At 40.8% G+C, this 19851-nt stretch overlaps 1 protein-coding gene across 4 annotated transcripts in view; it reads right to left on the bottom strand.

Annotated features, from left to right (window-relative positions):
• Window positions 1–19851, bottom strand: part of LOC113011062 (protein tyrosine phosphatase receptor type M) — a 161067-nt gene that overhangs the window by 29331 nt on the left and 111885 nt on the right. For all 4 annotated transcript variants that reach the window (XM_080293327.1, XM_080293329.1, XM_080293328.1 and 1 more), the window contains 6 exons: window positions 12821–13158; window positions 10385–10465; window positions 9714–9740; window positions 6400–6593; window positions 2223–2310; window positions 1272–1348 (listed from right to left, as the gene is read on the bottom strand). In XM_080293327.1, the coding sequence (XP_080149453.1) occupies window positions 1272–1348; window positions 2223–2310; window positions 6400–6593; window positions 9714–9740; window positions 10385–10465; window positions 12821–13158 (805 nt within the window). The remainder of the gene's footprint in view (window positions 1–1271; window positions 1349–2222; window positions 2311–6399; window positions 6594–9713; window positions 9741–10384; window positions 10466–12820; window positions 13159–19851) is intronic.

Here is a 19851-nt window from a genome sequence, read left to right on the forward strand (position 1 = left end):
AAATCCCTCTTTTCAGAAGAGTGCAGGCATAATATTAACTCAGATCTAGGGTGCAGGCAGGTTGCAAAGTAGCTTGTAGATATGAAACAGTTGCAGGCAGGCTAAGGCCCCATTCGCACTAGAGGAAAAAACAGGGTGGCAAACTCCATGCACAAGAAAACTTGGTGATTGGTAAAGGTTTTTTTTTTTCTTCCTTCTTTCTTTTTTGCTGTCTGGGACTGATTGCAAATAGTTGAGGTAACTAATTTCCATCGCAAGGCACACAGCTGCACATGATTGCAATAATTTTGGTCAAACCATGGTTTTCAATCACCATTTTCCCTTGTGTGACTGTAGGTGAAAGCAACGTAACTAGTGCAGCCTAGAGACGATCTACCACATATAGAGAGGGTCATCAGCTGATCTGTTGCAGCTAATGCTATGCTGGAACCTCTCAGTTTAGTTTACAGAGGGTGTTATCAACAAGTCGAGACCAAGCCTACACCCAGCATCAACCAGACCCAGGCAGATATGCAAGTCACTGCATCAAACCCACCTCATAGCAGATAAATGGTTGTGAGTGGACCTACAAAGGCAAGGCCAGGCAAAAAATATGTTTCTGTGGGAACCAGGCCAGGCACATTCTGCCACAGCAAATAAATAATGAGCTATCAGATCCGCCTGGTTTGTGGGCTGTGCGGGTCAGAAAAACTCACACGAATTATTTATTGTAGTAAATTGAGTTACATACAGCAACCCGTTTGATTGTTAATCTTGAACATTGTTTCCAGTGTTACAAAAGCAACAGAACAGTTTTCGAAGCTTTGCTAACAACTTTAACTTTTTTTGTCTGTATATGTGCTTTGTTTCTATTTGAAATTCTGTGTATTATTTCAGCTTTATTCACTATAACTTTACTAAGTAATCATCTGTGAAACCTCACTCCCTCTCTCTTTTTTTTGGTTCTCAACTATAATGTTGTTCAAAGCAAAGTCCAAAACTATAACCTCAGTTTCCCCTCTGTGCGGGTTTGCCTTTTCTCTCTCCCAGTGCTGTCAGCCTCTGATCTTCATTTCTCTTAATATATCCAATGAACAGAGTGATACAGCAGCCCTCTAAAGTCAAATAAAGGCAGTGTGTTTGTGTGTGTGCTTGTAGCTGTGATGGACAGGCGGATGGGCTGCACTGTCCCTCAGGCCCCCTGTGACGGCGGCACCAGCGCGCCCTCTCCCCCCCCAAGAGGAAGCGGACTGACCTTTGCGTTGGTGGCGCTGGCTGGTGTGTGTACTTACATCAACGTAATTTGCATTAATGTAATCGGAGCTCTGTTCCCCCTCCAGGGCCTGCAGCCTGACACGGGAGTGATCATCTGGAAGAGAGGCAGAGAGGAAGAAACCAGTGTTGAATTAATCATATTAACGAGGGCATCGGGAGAAGAAAAGGGGGAGAGGGACAGAGAGACAGACAGTAAAAAGGAATAGAGAGAAATTATAAGAGGAGGAGAGGGGGTGATAGAGCAATAAAAGCATGGTTAGACTGGCATCATACAGAGGCAAAAATGAAATTGGTGCTGTAAAAATGCAACATGTCTCATAGACAGCGTTTACGTGACAGTCTTCATTAAAACCGCCACCACCCTATCATCAGGTAAAAATCACAAAATCATAGTCTAAACCATTTTTTCTTAAGTCACTGACCTTAAAACTTGCTACTTTAGTAAAATTTAGTAGCAACAAAATAATACACGTGCAGCATAATAATCTTTTTAAATGTGGGGAACAATTGATGGCAAGAGAACCACAGAGCCTTAACTTTTGATTTCAAATGACATTTTCGTAACTGTGGATAGCTGACGTCATTTTTGTTCCAAAGTTGTGCAATACCCCTTTAACTGATGTGAGTCAGAAGAAGTAGATCTTCAAAGTTTTTCCATGGCATCAGTTATTAAAGAGGGTTAAACTGAACTCTTATAGCGATTAATTGCAAAATCAACATTTCTTTTTCCAAACACGGTATAAGCTTTGTGTGCCATATCCTGCATAGGCTTATATCTCATAACAGTAAAGATGGTAAAGGAAGATGAATATAAAAGTAGATTGGAAAGGTCAAGGCTGCTCTCGTTGGCTGATAATAAAACTCGGTTTGAGCAGCTTATAGTCATCCAGTCACAAGCCTGGCCAATAAATCAGGCAGAAGAATGAGAACATAAATTCATGAGCGTTGAGGAGGTGCTTTGTACACACATGCAATAATATTCCCATATCGGTTCTTCATGCGGTTCTCATCCTTCTTGGCAGAATCCCATGGCGCAGACTGTCCTTCAAAAAAGCTCTGAAAGGAGAGAAAACAGGACAGAGAGGGGGGGATGAAACATTGTGTCATGTGTGAACACTCCAAATGATAACCAGGCTAAAGAATACATTCTTTCTCTTTCAGCTCTACAAAACCGGAGGAAGTGAGCGCTGGCAACAGACACAGAAAGAGATAGATTCCCAGTGTTATTAGGCAGGAAACACAGGGAGGATGGTGGATCCCGGGGAGTTGTGTCAAACAGCGAGTGCCATTAGGGCAGATGCAGCGGGTGTCACACTCAAACCTCTCCCCCTGTGCCGCTCTGCTGGGCGGAGCAACCGCGGCGGCTGTCTGTCTCCCTCATCTGAAGGACTCAATCAGCTCGTTGCGGGGAAAAATAAAGCCAGCTCATCGTCTACACATCAAAACTGCTCCGCTCAGATTACCCTCATGAAATATTTATCATCTCTCACTGGGGAGATTTCCATTCTGATGGCACACCAGGCACAATTAAGCCAAATTATGAAAATACATCTACACTGCCAGTCCACCGCTGTTCAGCAAGGGCGGGCGGGGCCGGCTCAGAGCGGACTAGCCTGCAGAAAATCATGGTTTTCTGTCTTTTTGAAAGTAAGCTAATGCACATTTGAAAAGTCAGGTAATACATTACGGGGCAGACCATCTGCAAATAAAGATTCAGGAACGTTTAACGGAGGTTAAAGAGACTGTTTGAGAGTTCCTTTTAGTGAGGAGTAGGAGGCATCGTCTTCAATCATCACTGCTCTAAGACTTGATGGCTCGATTCATCTCAGTGCTGTGGCAGGCAGCAGGCAGTTTGTCTAGCATATAAAGGCCTTTCAGAGACCACACAAGGACATATTCCTGTATGAAGTCCTAAGGATTAGTGATTTCACTGAGAAACAGCTTTAATATGCTAAAAATATGTTCCATCCTTCCACTGAAGATGGAAGCATGTCCCCAAGATGGATTATAAAGGCCTCCTCCAGTGGCAGTATTTCTTGAGGAAACGCACAGGCCAATGTCGTGCTGTCGGTGTGAAGGATACAAGTCTAATATCAAGCCTGTAAGGACAAATCATCCTCAAGCACAAAGGCGTTACCTGGCAACTTTAAAATAGCTCTCTCTTAATCTGAGTGACCCCGCTACAGTCATATTCCTCCAGCCATTATGATCATGAATTCTCATGGGGGTAAAATAATGAATGTCCCAAGAGGTAGAGATTACACGAAGGCTTTCAATTTAAAGGTTAAATGCACATAGAGGGAATAAATGGCTATTCGCCCGACGCGTATCGAAAAACAACTGAAGGCTCCACCTGTAAAAAGTATTTAGTAGCAAAAGGTATGTGATGAATTGTACTTTACTGCAGCTTGTCTGCAGGTAGTTTTTCACCTTCCTCAATTATTCCCACTGGCAGAAATCCAACTTAGTATGTTTTTAATTACAGGCTACCTGCTGCACTCCAGTCCCTGCACAGTTATTCCGCTATGCTGTTTCTTTGTCTGGAACTACTTAACCGTATGTGAAAAGCAGAGTAATTTCTGTGGATAGGGATAAAACATTTGACACAAAGTACACACCATGGTGAAGTAAAAAACAAAAAAACAAACAAATCAGAAACAAAAAAACCCAAAAGAAAACATGGATGGTCGAACAGAAGCAGGAACGTTTAGTGAGTTGCTTCTGTATTAATTAATCTTTTACTATGTGAGGAGAGGAGGCTCATTCAGACTGACTAGTGTTCATTTGTGGTTGGAGCTTAAAGAATTTCAGGATTCTCACAGTAGGCTAGATACAACACATTTCTGTCGACATGAAACAGGCCGAACACAAGTGAAACAGTGATGACATGGCAGCATTAATGACGCTGAAACTTGTTTCTGCTTCCTGTTTGCACGGTGAAAATGTGCACCCAGGTGCAGGAGGCTGGACATGCAAAATGCTTTGTTAGGTCTGTAACACACACGGCCTTATAAAGCTTTTGCAAAGTATACAACATGGCTTTTGCAAAGTTTAAAGTGTTTATCGTGTCCCTTCTAATGGTAACATTCAATTTCCAGTCAATAAATCCACAAGGTAGCCCGAGCTTAGAATTAAATTTGGTACTTTGTTGGACTGGGTATATCATTGATCAGTCCACTTTAATTATACATTGGTATTCCATTTATCTTTCAAACTATTGCACTTTTACTATAAAAATTATGCTCTTAATAACTGATAGGGTATTAAGTATGCTTTTGAAAAGCTTTATAAACATCAGAATCAAGCTGCGGAGGATTTGTGGTGCTAACAATGTCTGACTACGGGAAGAAAAAACATTTCACAGTGACGCTAAAGAAAAAAGTAAACAGAAAAATGTCACTGCTCTACATATTTCACCAACTGAACACTGTCAGATAATTTGATAATGCTGCATAACATCTGTTGGTAAATGCCCTTTTCAAACTAAATCCAAAAAAAATAAAAAGGTGATATTTTAATCCCACAGGGTCTTAAAAATAGCCAGCAACCATTACTGATCCTGTCAGGTTTGTGATATAAATCTACAAGTCTAAAATAAATAAATAAACTCACAAAAAAAGTATTTTTCTTACCTCATTTATCTGATCCAAAGTTAACGTACAGAATAACAAGAAGCATGGGTCAGAGAGAGATATAGTACAGTGTAAGTCAACAGGTTTAGAGGTGCACTAAGCTCCAATCTCATCATGAAAAATAAACGGTTATTTTAAAAAAATAAATAAAAGGGCATTAACCTTAAGACAGATTGAGATAGAGATATATTTATAAGACAGCAGTGGAACAAAACATACAAATGAATCGCTCTAGCCATGTGAGAATGAGCTCCCTTGCACACTTTAAGCACCCCACAGGACTTTTTGCAACAGCCTGTGGACAATAAGGTGACAGCAGGGTAAGCAGCCAGTTGTTCCATATTACGTCTCTGTTGATCGACTGCTATTAATCCATGCAATGTTGGCCACGTGGACCCCAAACTCCCTTTATCCATAACGGATTAGACCCAGAAGGCAGCCCAAAGCACTCCAAACCCCTCAATGATCGGATGCTGAAGGTAGCAATGGGAGACGACGTTATTTCATTCCACAATCATGAATGGGATGTGGGGAGTTAATTACCAATAAATCTGACACGTAGCTGATGGAGAGAAGGTGGGAGATAAAGAGAAGAGGAAGGAAAGCAAGGAAGAAACACAGGAGGTATAGATAAGAAAGTAAGAGAAAGAAGTAAGCTGAGAACGTTAACAAATGTGAGGGTCGTTAAGAGAGAAATGTGACAAGAGGCCGAACTGATACGGATAATATATTGAAACTGAAGGATTTAGCTCGAAGCCAGTCTGTTACAACATGGCGTCGGGGGGAGTTGAGGATGACTGGTGTGGTGCTGAGGGACAGCAAGGAGGGCTGGAGTGCCGCCAAACCCTGCCAGACTCTAATGCGAGGAAATGAGAGTGATGCCCTTATGGGGCGAAAATCTTTTGTTTGGTGTCAGTAAGAAGCGCAGTGACAGATTACTGATGCTGTTGCGCGACAAGCAGTAGGCTACCAGTACTATGCAACAGCATAATCCGACCCGTTTCAGGTGAAGGAGGGGACGCGGTCTAACACAGGCAGTTTGTGCATTTCGCATTGGTCTACAGCTGAGTCTCCAAGGAGAATTGGGACACAGCTTTTGACCAAACCCCCCCCCCCCAAAAAAACCCCAAAAAAACCCCCCACCACACTCATGCACACAAAATGCACAATCGCTGCAAACAACAAGGAACAGATGAACAACAAAACGAATCACACCGTAAACACACTGAGACAGGGTACATTAACAATTTATCATAAAAGTGCATCTGGGGAGAAACAAAACAGTTCTGCTGTGCGGTGCAAAACAGAGAGAGGCAGGCAGAAAAAAAGAGGGGAGAGAGAGAGACAGCGAAAGAGACATGGGGCTGTGCACCATAACACAGATGAGGCCTCGTATTAGACTGATAAAAATTTCCATTCAAGAACCTCAGTGGAGATGTTACAAGTCTATCACCAGGCTTTATTTGGGTTTGCAACCTTAATGGTGGGAGGTGACAGCTGGGCTGCTTCCTACCTCGTACTCCTCCTTAAAGCCGTAGCCCTCTGCGCACTTCATCTGAGTGATGTGCTGGAGGAGGTCCGCCACGCGGATCGCCGGGTGCAGCTGACCCGTCTGATACGGCACGTCGACGGGCTCCCGTTTCCTCAAGGAGTGAGTGTGCGACTGGACCAAGCTGCTTGTGTCGCTGCCCATGTTCTGACTCTCATCTGTGGGACACAAAGAGACAGAGAGGCCGGAGCGGGTCAGCAAGAGGAAATAGGAGCTCAAGTCACATCACAGGTCATCAATTTATCGCTGTAAGATACATACGGGTGACATAATGCTCGAAGCAGTAAATGAAAGTGTTTCCTTTGAAGTTGTTTTACATATAAAGTTGATTTATCTAGCTTTAATGTTAGGTGTTCATATCTGACTTACAACTGTTCTCCTTAACAGATGGCACATTAGCTCATTTACTGGTTAGCATTATGTCACCACCCTCCAGATTGACCAACAACTCGACTAGTAATCTGTTTGTTATGGATGGTCACAACAACACAACATCATTGAGTAATAGAATGAGTCATGTGGTGGGAAGGTTTAGGTCCATCTGTCTCAGTGTGGCTGGAAAATACTGCACTGTACAGGAGTCCATCGGCATTTAAAAACAAGATCCTCTAAGTGAAACCCTTATGCTACAAGCTTTTAACATTGTTACCAGCAGTGGCTCTCAACTGTGAGAAACATTATACTTTAATCATAAAAATCCCCATCAATGTGTTGTAAAAACAACAACTTTTCCTTTTTTTTTTCTTTTTTTTTTTTTAACTGGCAGTAGAACATGCTGGTTTGGGCTGAAGCTCATATTGAGAGTCAGACTCCATTTCCAGCTCTTTCATACTGTAATCCAGTCAGTGGCAGACATAAGGCACAGATGCTGTGGGGAGCCAGCGGATGATGGAGGGTGTCCAAAAACATGGAGGAGGAGGATGTGAGGGGGTGCGGTGGGCCACAGTGAGCATGTTGCAGCAGGCACCTTCAGAAGCATCACACAGACACAGCGTGGATTCAACCCCTGCCACCCATACTTCCCCGAAAAATGAACAAAATAAGATAAAATAAAAACCAAACCTCAAATAAATAGAAAAACAAAAACAAAAAACACACAGAACCCAAGAGGGAAGCGGAGATGGGAGGAGAATGCATGTGGTGATGCTGCCATGGGGCACTGTGTTTGCTTTGACCATGCTAAGCTAATGGTGGCTTGGTGGCACGGTACGGAAGGGTGGGTGAGATGCTAACATGTCCACTTGTCATGCAATAAATGTCGTAATGCCCGTGTCAGAAGCAGCCTCTCACTGTCGGCATGCTGTCTGAGTAAACACCGTCTCCTTCCCCCAACCCAGGGCCCACTTGGGAAAACTTACCATTAATGGGCACTTTTTAGATAGCAGATACATAAGAGGTTACGTATGTAAAGAGAAAGAGAGGAGAAGAAACAGGAGAGAGGGGATAAGCAACAATCCAGCATGAGAACCTGTTACAGTAGTGTTTGAGCTACTCTACAGGGCAAGATCACATGCCTTCTCAGTTCAAACTGCCTTGGTATAAAAGCCTAGTCAAGGGGGATGTTGAGTGGATGGATGGGGCAATTTCAACAGTGCAAGACAAAAAAAAAACAAAAAAACAAAATAAAAAAAATAGAAAAAATAAAAACAAAACAAGGAAGTCATGGATTCAAAAGGGAAAAAAAAAAAATGATAGTCTTTGGGGGAAAAAAAGAAGCTGCAATTGTTTCAGATCGCCGACTTGCATACGCTAATGAAGCTAATTATTTTTTTAAACGTTCTGACATTTTGAATTCCTCTCTCTAATTGCTATAATTTTATTTCCATTTGTGCTCGGGGGGTAACACCTGTATTTGTGCCATTTTCATTCTCTTTTTTTTTTTTTAAACTAGTGCGCGATGAAATCAGAAATGCAACCGATACTCTGTGATCTAATCAGTTTTGATCATTAACCTCGAATGATGAGACAATGCCGTGACTGAATGTGTCACAAACCGAAAGCATGTAACCTTTTCTGGCTGCTGTAATTTTATGTTAATCGTTTCACGCTTCATTAAATGCGGAACTAACATAAGCAGCTGTCACAAGAGCGGTGATGAAAGACACTGCTTTAAGTTGCACTAATGTGAAAAGGAAAAAAAAACACAACAACAACTGTTAAAGTTGCCTATTTAAAAATGCAGCAGTGGTGCTTGTGGTGAAGCTGGAGTCGAGCTGCTTATTGCATCTTTCTTTTTGTCCTTGAGTATTAAATTATTACACTCCTAGTGCCCCACTTAGTAGCTACTTTGCGGGCTTCGCTGGTAGAAAATGCATCTGCTCGTGTAAGATGCCGCACTTTGGGCTGTTGTGCATCTTCAACAAAGGCCAGTAATAATTAACAGGAGAACAAAATGCTTTTTTATAATTCTATTTTATCACTGAACAAGACGAATAAACACTGGAAAAAACAAAACAAAACAAAAACAAGTAGGTCAATAGCAGTTAGCCAAAGGCAGAGGGAGCGACATTAAAAAGAATAATAGAAAAGGTTGTCGTTTCAGAGGGGAGGGGAGGAAGGGAGTTTAATGCATAGTGAGGAGAGAGGGGAGGGGAGGGCAGCACAGCTAATGCTAGACTTTAAATGTTCAGACTCAACGCATCCTGCTTTTGGAAGTTCTGGCTAAAGGTGGAGAGGGTTGTGGGGGCTAAGTGAGAGCGTTTTTGGGCCTCCCTCTCACACAGTTTTTGCCTGTTGTGTCTCAGTGCAGCTGCTACGGCTCCAGCATGCTGTCGCCTCAGTTGCCGGGGCAAACTGCCCCCCGCCCCCGTTGCCCCTCTTAGACACTCCCCCACATCCAGTCCACATGTCTGTCCATGCATATGAGAGGTCAAACACGTATGTGACATCACACGCACGACACGCAATGCGGATGGGATGGAGTGAAACCAGCCTCAGCCCAGGAGAGCCCCCTCGTTGGACAGGAAGGGAGAGGAGGGGGGAAGAAGTTAGGGAAGGGTGGAGGAATAGGAGACGAGGAGGAGGAGGAGGAGGAGACGGGGAAGCAGCAGGCAGGTATGGAAGTGAGGAAGCCATCTTTAGTAAAAGAGCCATCCAAAAGAAAAGAATGAAACAAAAAAATAATACATAAAATAAATAAAAAATTGTGCTTTTCTTTGGCCTCACAGTTAGGTGTTCAAACAGCATTCTTACAAATGTAATGCACGGTCATTTTCTTTAGCATAGAGATAAGAATAAATACTCAACAGCAATGGCAAAAGGAAAAAATTGTGTCTCACCTAAGATAGCAGTTGGCACAAAGGGATCTGCTCAAACCCCCAAACAATCGCAGAAGTTGGAGGAGGAAAAAAGAGTTGCAGTAAATTAAAGATAATTAAAGATAACGCACAAAAATAACATGAACAGAAATTAATGGAAAGCTTTTTGGTTTCTTGCCAAGCAGCATAACAAGAAACCGATCATATTTTAAATTCAAGCTAATTATACAGTAACTTTAGTTGATTATAAATCTAGCTGCCCTTTACCCCATTTAATCAATGGGCTGTGATCTGATTACATAAGACACTCAATTATGGATATTATTTGGGATAAACTGAAGTCATAATTAAACTGCTAAAATCCATCTTGGCAAAGTGATATAAAACATAACCAGAAATGTAGCAGAGTGTAAAGCCATCTAAAGTTAATCTAGCTGCTTTCTCATTTGTAAAATCGTTTTCTAATTTTTAAAGCAACTCTATTAGGTAAATTCATACCACACATTACAGAAATAGGCTGTAATTTACATAAAAAAAGAGCCCATAAAACTTCATCTCTTATTTATTTATTGTGGCGTTTCTATTTTTTCCCCTTTTCATTTCATCATTTGTTAAAAGCACCGCTTAGGCTGTGCAGTAAGCAGTTCTGTGTTGACATACTGGATTATAACGAGGAAATAGAATATGTTTACCTGGGTAGTATGAGTTGGTGGGGATAGAAGTACTGAGAGTGTTGGCTTTTGGTAGTGTGAAGGACGACGGTGATGATCCAGCTACAGATGGGGGGGAAGAGAACAGAACAAAAGGCATTAATAGTCTAATCTAGAGTTATTAATCGTGGAAGCAACTCCCACTGCAGTAAAATTCCAGTGTAATAATGCACTTTACAAGTCTTGCTTTTGAAATTTGCATGTGCTATAAAGGATCACTTTGAGGTTTCTGACTTACCCTGTGGGAAAAGCTACTACACAAATAAAATTCCTTTCACATCTACTAAATTGTGATGGAAGCAGAAATCTAGGAGACCTTGACGAAATTAAATGGAAACTGCACTGGCGACACCAAAAGAAGTAGGTGAGAAAATATGTGGCTTTGTGTTTTGGGCTGAGCCGTGCAAAGCACACAAGTATGAGAAATAAACTGCACTTAACCTCGTGGAGTCCAGGTTGATTTGGTTGATTTTGTAGACTTTGCATGCAATCCTTCTCGTCATTTTTCTGGTTCTTTAAAACAGCCTAATGCATTATGCATGCTGCTGTGTTTTTACGGCATTCGCCAAGTTACAAGTTGCTACAAGTTGCTTCTTATTTTGTCAATTTCACAAAGCCAGAGGCCGCAAGGAACCTGCATTACATTCAAATAATAAAGCTTTCCTTTAAAAATCCTCATGTCTAAATTATGATCAATATTAGTAAACATAGATTATGAAATCTATTCTGTCTCATTTATATACGCAAAATTCATTTTGAAAAGTTTGCAAAGTAAAAATGAAAAAAAAAAAAGAGTTAAAAAAAGCACGTTTAACTTGCACATTTTTTCCAAGTCTTCTAAAGTCCATGAATGCCTGCAAATCTCCAAAAGCATTAATAATTCAGTTTTTAAAGCTACTTTTAAAAAACAGTTAAAGATCAGTCAGTTGCTTTAAAGATATCATCATTAGGTAGCTTGACATTGAGATAGAGCAAAGGGGCCAGAGTAGAACAATAGTCACACAAACCATGGAGGAAGTGACATTTACTCCTAAGACTGTCATTTTCTCCTCATGCAACGTCAACAGAAATGCTACGCCGACGGGGTTTACGCAGGCAGTATGTTCAGGACTATAATCTGTCAGCGATGATGTTTTGAGCCAAAACGACACGACCGACAATAACGTAAGGTCACGGAGTGTGAGAGGGCTTTCAACTGACAGGCAAAGTGAGAAATAATGCATTTAAATCATTTGCGCTGGCAGACAGAGGGGCCAGATTTGAACATCGACACTAACAGACAGTTAATCAAGGTCAAAGCATCTTTGGGGCTCAGCCCCTGCAGGGGTGTGGAGACAGAAGCTGCTGTGCAGTTTTAATCTGATGGTTTTGACTGGGATTATACTAGGTCAAGCCCTGGGTGCAGACTTAGCAGAGCCGTCCATCAACAAAGTATTAGTTTTAACCTGGGACAGAGAGAACAGGTTATCACACCAGAGCCCATCTAGTACGTGCTATGTGTTTCTGTCATGAATTGGAAACAGCATGAGTTTGAGACCTCGCGACGGATTTTTTGGAGCTCTAATGTCTGCTGATAAGCTTTAAGGTCAGCGTTGGGATTTCAAGAAGTCTTGAATATTGATCTCAATACAAGGCTCGCTTCAGGCTATTAACATGCGTTTGGACGACCATTTCTGCAACTGAACTAGCGTGGGCATTAGTGACAGTTAGCTGAAATGGTAAGTTTGCAGATTTCAGAGGAATTTTAATTAATTTAACAAAAATTAATTAGAGAAACTGAAGCAATTTAAAAGGAAATGTTTGAAAAGGGTGGATGAAACCCTCGAGGGGTTCTAAAGAAGGAAGTTTCCACTAGAGAGGAAAAAAACAATTTGATCAAAATCATATCAAAAGATGTTTATATCCAATTCTCTTCTGCTGAGTTGAAACAGCAGTTTCCCTGTAGAGGGACAACAGGCAGTTTCACAAGAGCCATAAAGTAATGTCATTTATGCTGACTACAAATATTGCGTATTAAAGCAAAAATAATCCCTAATGTTAAGATTGGTCATTAAAAATTTATTTTATACACTTTTTTTTCTTATATTATTGAGAAAACGTTGCACCGCCTTGTCTCACCACTTAGTTCTGATACCAGCATTATTAAGGACAAATGCAAGGATGTCTTTTGCAACCTCAAAACTCCAATATTTACCGGAGACATGACTTCAGGTGTTTTTCTTGAAAATATTTCTAAATCAACAGTTCATTGGAAAGCAGACCAAGGAAAACATTTTCAGGTTTTCCCAGGTTGAATATTTCCTGTGCAGCCAAGTCTGATTTCTTTCCCACCTGACCAAACCTAATAAATTGCTTCCACCCTGCTCTGTGAGTGTAACCGCATAAAAAGGGAGGTATGCCGATGTGGGGCCGTCTTACCTCGGCCGTTAAGAGTGAGGGCGCACTCGCTGCGGCCGTTAAGAGTGAGGGCGCACTCGCTGCGGCCGTTAAGAGTGAGGGCGCACTCGCTGCGGCCATTGAGCGTGAGCGCACACTCGCTGCGGCCATTGAGCGTGAGCGCACACTCGCTGCGGCCATTGAGCGTGAGCGCACACTCGCTGCGGGTGTTCAGCGTATGGTTGTGTGTGTCCATGAAGGACAGTGCTTCGTCACAGTTGGTGCCCTGCTCTGTGTAGCTCTTGTCCATCGAGTTGACCATCACTGTCATCTCCTGGCGTGTGCTGCTCAGTGTCTCCTTGCGCTTCTTGGCCAGTTTCCTTCAAAGAGGAGACAAATAAAACTGATGAGGCAAAAACAGAAATGACACAGCTTACATTGATCTGATATGAAGCTAGTAGAGATGACTCATTCATATAATGAGATGGGTGAGCTAATGTGCCCTGAGCTGTGGTCACATTAGGTTTCATTAGGAACCAGATGTTTTCTCCCCAAGCAGTGAAATATGAATCCTGGAGAATGTGCAAAGGTGTGACTCTCTAACCCAAATACATCAGGCCCTGATGATTTAAAATTAGCTGGAGTATTTTGGGGTGAAAGAATTAGAGATGTGAACAGTGAACTGAAACAGTCAACCTGCTTTTATTGACCTACTTTGAGTTGATGCGCTAGAGCCTACGAGCAATCTGTCCCTGATCAAACACCATTAATGCACAGTGTACAAAACCTGTGTGCACAAATCCACATACTGTACATGGACATGCATTGGTTTTACCCAAAGAACAAACAAATCCAACCTCCACTCAAATACTAAAGACTTTTGCTGTTTTGACTGCAGTAAAAAAAATATCCTTGAACAGACAGCCGTATGACATACTTAGTGTTTTAGTGCAATTCTGTATCCGTTTATTAAATTTCATATGCAGTTTTACCATTTATTTGGATGCCTTTATGTACTAACATACCATTATAGTAGTGCAAATGTTAGCCATGTGCTCCAATCATTTTTTTTTAATATGTTACACCCCCCATTCCACCCATGTATGAAAGGTTCTGGCTCCAACTGGAAAACATGGCACCCAAAAGAAAGCTATTCTTTAAGCCCCAATTTGGCTCAAATTCAAAGCAGCGTCAACCTAGCTTCATATGCTAAGCTGTCTCTTCATATCCAGTCTGTGATGTTGAAACACTTAATATATGGTGCTAAACATCATCATGCATGACTGTGATTATGAGCATGTTGTATTACTGATGTTAGCAGTTATGTCACCAGCTTCACTACGGCTCACATCTCACGGCTGGTAGTAGAGCTCGACCGATATAGGATTTTTAAGACCAACACTGATATTTAGTGATTTAAAAACATGATGTTTCGGCCAAAATTTCTTTTTATTCTGACAATGCAGTTTAAAACAAAACTGTTTTTATAGTTACTAGTCATAGATGACTTGTTTATGCTGGATCAGCTGGTTGTTGTGCTTGTTCCAAACAGGTGTTGCTAAAATGAGAACTGCAAAACGCCCTCTTGGTGGAACGACTATACAACATCCCTCCAACATGTTTGAAGGGCGTTCTCATGTCTCTGGTTTTAAAATTTAGTTTATCCGATGCTAATAAATAAGTATACAGTTAACGAGTAGCTATTATCCACTGATATATCAGTCAGGCTGTAGCTGCAAGCACAGCTGTAGAATTTCTTTCCTTTTTAAGAAGTGAAACTATTTATTTTGATGAGCTGTGAAAAGTAATTAAAACATGATGCGGTGTGATGAACCACTTGTGCTTACTTATTCCTCAACTCATTCTTATTTCCATTCTGGGTATTATAAATACAGAGGAATTAAATGACAATGTGTTTCTGGAATCAGTGAGTTGCACCTATGTGCATGAAACGATTTTATACAATTTAAATATATAGATATATAAAAAAGTTGGACTTTTAAAATCTGTTCCAAACAAAGAGTCAACTGCTCTCTGCAGCCGACCTTGACCTTTGACTTCCTTGATTAAAAAGGATATTCACATAAGCGAATCACATGATCACCCGGATGAGTTAACTTTCCTATAATTCCACAAAAGATGAACTACAAAGGAATGGCAAACAGCTAGAGTGGGAACATACTGCAGCAACAGCCATATCTGATGCCTGCCACTGCTCTGTAGCTGGAGGGGAGCAAGTAGTGTAAGAATTAACTATGGCAGCCCTCACACTGATCCTCGCACTTTGTTACTCTCTGCGTGACCCCTCTGCCTATTTGGATTGCAGTCTCTCTCACGGACAACTGCTGTCTAATGATGCACTCCTGCTGCTTTGTTTTCGCAAATCTCCTCTGTTTATTCAATTTTGTCGCTGTCTCATGCCATATGGCAACAGGCCCCCACTGCCTTCAAACAGTCATTTGCTCTGAAGCCCGCGACGTGAGGCTAATAGTGGATCCGTTCTTCAGAAAGCAAAGTGACAAATTAGTGACATTTGTGTCTGCTGGACCCACTTTTTGTCTTCAATCTGCAATTAGAGCTGGGAACAAAATACCAGTGTTGTCTCTTTTTCCCCCCCATTATAGCTTCATATTGCAATAAGGAAGAGTGAGGATGGCAGGGGGATGCATATACCCCAGGCAATATTAAGACAGATTCGGCACTGTGTGCACTCATGGAGAAGACTATTAAGAACAACTATAATCCAGGTTTTAATACTGTATCACTGTTATTATTTCTGAGCCTGCTAAATCTTGGATTTCCTCTTTCCTGGCCTGTGAAACAGTTGAAGAGAGAGCGCTGAAGATAAACGAGGCTGCACAGACTCCAGTGCCAAAATGAGAAAAGCACCAGCAATACTGGGATGTTTGCAAGGCACCGTGGGTGTTTGATGAAGATTAATTGGCATGCTATTGTTTCCTCATTTGTAAGAAGGGAAAAATTAATGATAGATGACTAGATTACAGGGCCTGATATGATGAGAGAGATAGTATAAGGAAGTGTATATTGGAGTGTTTTTGGGTGTTGATGAATGTGACCATTTATTTTATCCCTGGAGAGTTGGAGTAAAGCTGCACATGGAACAATGTCAACAAAAAAATGATAGTGATTACTTGCAGGCATGCCCAACAATAAAATCCAAAATAAATGTGCATATGGGAGGGGGCTGAGACATACAGATGGCAGAGGTGTTTGTAGAAGTAAAGACAGTGCAAACACTCCAGGTAACTATATCAGGCAACTCTCATTAGAGAGATTGTCTTTGGTTCAGTACATGACAAGCCTGGCATATCTAGGATCTAAATGAGCACAGCTCCCAACTCCGTGAGTTCAGCTACAACAAAAAGGCCGCGGCACAAATTTTATGTCTGCAAATGTTTGCCAGAATGTGTGTTCTGTGGGAGGTGACGCTGTTGCGACTTCTAAAACAAGAGCTTCAAAACCTCAAGCTCAGCATGGTCGGCCTCATTTCAGCATCAGATCAGCCTAAACCTTTTGACACTGGGACAAAGAAGGCTTCATTAAAAGATCCACACACACATTCGTGGTGGATGAGTGTGTGCGCACGTTTTAGTTGACTGACATCCAGCTGGGAGGGGCAACAGAAGCATCTTTGATTAACCCAGTGGGGGCATTTCGGTAGCTGTTTGCACCGAGTCTCATTTCAAACTTCTCTTCATCTACAAAGCAAACTTCCATTAGGTTGTCGTATCTATCGGTAAAGGTATTAGGATCAAAAACAGACTTAATACTGTTCATTGAATGTACAATTCATTTCAATTACTCTATCAAGTCCGAAAAAACGTAAACAATGACGGGGCCTCTTCATTAAATTTTCTAAGGGGCCCTTTATCTATAGAAACTAAAAAAAGAATGAAGCAACAAAAACACAGAAGCAGCACACGGTGCTTCTGCTCCTACTCATTCAGAAACAAAAACAACATAATGACAAATAAAGCTAGAAAAAAAACATGGTAGGTACTGCTGCTTTTCTGGGCACAGGCTATTTTTACAAAAGAGATTCTTAATCTCAATGGTTTCATTCAAGGCTAAGCAGACATCATTGGTTAAAAAAAAAAAAAAAGAAAAAAAAGAGGGTATATTAAAAATATTCACCAACTGTAAATATAACTGATTAGCCATAATACCTGAACCAAATAGCTCATTACCATTGCATATATAAAAGTACACATCCAAACATTACATAACTCTATTCCTTGATATGAATGGCCCTTTTCATCAGGAGACCCTTAATATGAATGAACATGGCAAAGAGTTCAAGGTGTTAACTTCTCAAGATTAAGTATTTGAGAGATGTGCTGGAAAAAGTAAGTCCGACTGATGGGACTTTGAAACATCACATAATGCTTAAAAACACTATTAGCACTTCAGCCTTTTTTCCCCTAATACGGACCTACGTCAACATGCAACACATTTGCATAATGCCCGTCTAGATGCTGGGTGGTGCGCCCTAAACAAAGCTAATAAGCAGCTGTCTAAAAGTGTGCCATTTTTATTTACTAGCTCAAGCCACTCTGCTAGCGCTAAAATGTCCCAGTCACAAGCAAGCCACTCCAACTATAGTGGATTCGTTTTATTTTTAAAGGCACTCTCCAGAAAACAATAGCAAAATTGGTATTGTTAGCCTGTGCTATTTTCTGAACTCATGCTTAACTGAACTGCAGCAAACATCTAAACGTCACAGCCAATGCTCTTGCCTACATTTTGCTAAGGTATGGTAAGGTGAAACAAAGGGGATACAAACATTACTGAGCAGGTGGTTTTAATGTTGTAGCTGAAAAGCGTGGCCATTTTTTACTAAGCTGGATGAACAGATGTTTTGTGACTCGGCGTTTTATAATGTATCTATCATTTAAACTCCATCATTCCATGCTTGACATCTTTTCGGCCTGCTCGAGGTGCTCTTCCTCATCAACATGCAGAGCTTGTAGGTGCAAAACTCTGCAAGGCTTGTACCAATTAATGTGATTCTTGCTACATGTTCGACTTGTAAGGTTTAATGAAGGTGTTTGCCCTGAGCACATTGTGTTATACATTGTACATTTAGCAGGCCTCCTATTCTGACATCGAGTGCAGTGGGGATGACTATGAAAAATGAGATTTATGAAGAATTGGGACAATGATTTATACGTCTCCATATGTGTCTTTCCCATTTTGCTGTATGAAGAAATCCATATAGTTATTACAGTTTAACAAACTACCAACTATTTAGAGCTTACTCTCTCGTTCGTAAATACAATGTTGCGAGACAGATTGGTATTTTGGCAGGGAAAGTGGCGTGCAGGTTGCTTTATTATTTACCAACAATAAACAGTCACTATGCATCTATTATCATTGATAGATTAACATATTATCAGTATTTTTGTTGTTGGAGCTGTGCCGTTTGGTGCAGACTGTGTTGTAGAACTGAGGGGAATTACAGTTGGATACAATATTTAATCAAATTTTAAACTATAAAATCTGTCATAAAATAATTGCAGCAACATTAAAAAAAATAATATAAATGCTTTATGCAAACAAAACTAAAGGGCAGGCTGTGCAGCTTGTGAGGTGGATTTTGAAATTTAAGCGCCAACACAGTATTTGATGTTATATTTAGTTAAAGATTATCATTGGTTTGGCACATTAAACTGATATATTGTAATATATTTGTATAGTAACAAAGATAAAACTTATATCTTTCTTTTTTAATTGTTTAAAAACAGTCATTTGCTTTTTTCTTCGATGAAGAAGTGTAAAGAGACACGTTAAGTTTCACATGTTACATGCTCAGTGTAACAACACCCAACCACCCTCATTGCACCACGCCAATTGATCTCAACTGTCCCCACCAGCAGCAGCCACAGCGGCCGGTATGACCACTTGTTTAAAGAACGGTCATATATTTGATCACACATGTAACCGCATTGCTAATGAGCACTGTGATTGATGTGCTGCGTGTTAGCCCTCCCAGCCACCTCTGGCAATATACCTAAAGTGCATATTTTGGCGAGAGCAGTACGCTCTCATGCCTTTAAAAGACTTTGATGAATGCATGAGAGCATTAATGGTTTTCATCAATTGTAGAGGTGTTGCAAGCTCATAGCAGACTTCAGAATTTCAGAGACTGCTCAAGTGGAGGTTGTCTAAAAATGCAGTCTTTTATTAAGTTGACAATAGAAACCTTGGAAATATTGAGCATATGAGTTATATTTGTTTGTTAGCTGGGCTTAGACTGCTTGAGGCGTATAAAGCCTCCCTACACAACACCTCAGCAGTGAGATGCAACCTTTCAGCTTTCACATAACTCCAGGAAAAAAATAAATAATTAAGAGTTCTTCCCAATTAGCTGACATGAATATGCACTTCCCTCATGGGAAATGCTTTGTTCCATTCTAGCTTCGCTGACATATGACACGAAAGGTATACACAGGAGGGGGGCAGACTGGGAGCCGTACTATCGATTCAAATATTTTCCATTTTAAATACCAGCTACTCATTGCCCACAGCTGCATCACACACATCACATAGTAAAGAAGGCCTAGTGTTTAAAATCCTTATGCATTTAACTGATGACCTATTATACCTTTCGATAACATATGTTAACAAAAAACTAAAAAGTTAGTCAAATCATTAATTTTTTTGTCATGTGAATATTACTTTCTGAATGTGTATTATATTCTTTAGCAACTGAAGAATAAATATGCATTCTGTAAGAAAATGTTCTGAGGCCTTCGCAGCGTTGTAGATGTTTCATTGTAGCAGTTGTGCAGAGGCGATGTACTTGTTACAATGAACCTGCGAAAGAGTTAAAATATGGGGGGGGGGAAAAAAAAAAAAAAGTATACCTGTCTTTCTTTCTCTCTGTATCTATATTAAAAAACTTTTTCCTCTAGTGTTATGTATGCCTATATTGCAGCATATACAGCACATTTTCTCAAGGGGACCATTAATCCTTCTTTACTAGCCTCATATCATGTTGTTATCTTGACACTTTTAGAGGGGAGTCACAACATTTGGCATTCCACTATCAC

This window comes from Astatotilapia calliptera, chromosome 18, assembly GCF_964374335.1.
Source record: "Astatotilapia calliptera chromosome 18, fAstCal68.1, whole genome shotgun sequence".
Classification (NCBI taxonomy): Eukaryota; Metazoa; Chordata; class Actinopteri; order Cichliformes; family Cichlidae; genus Astatotilapia; species Astatotilapia calliptera.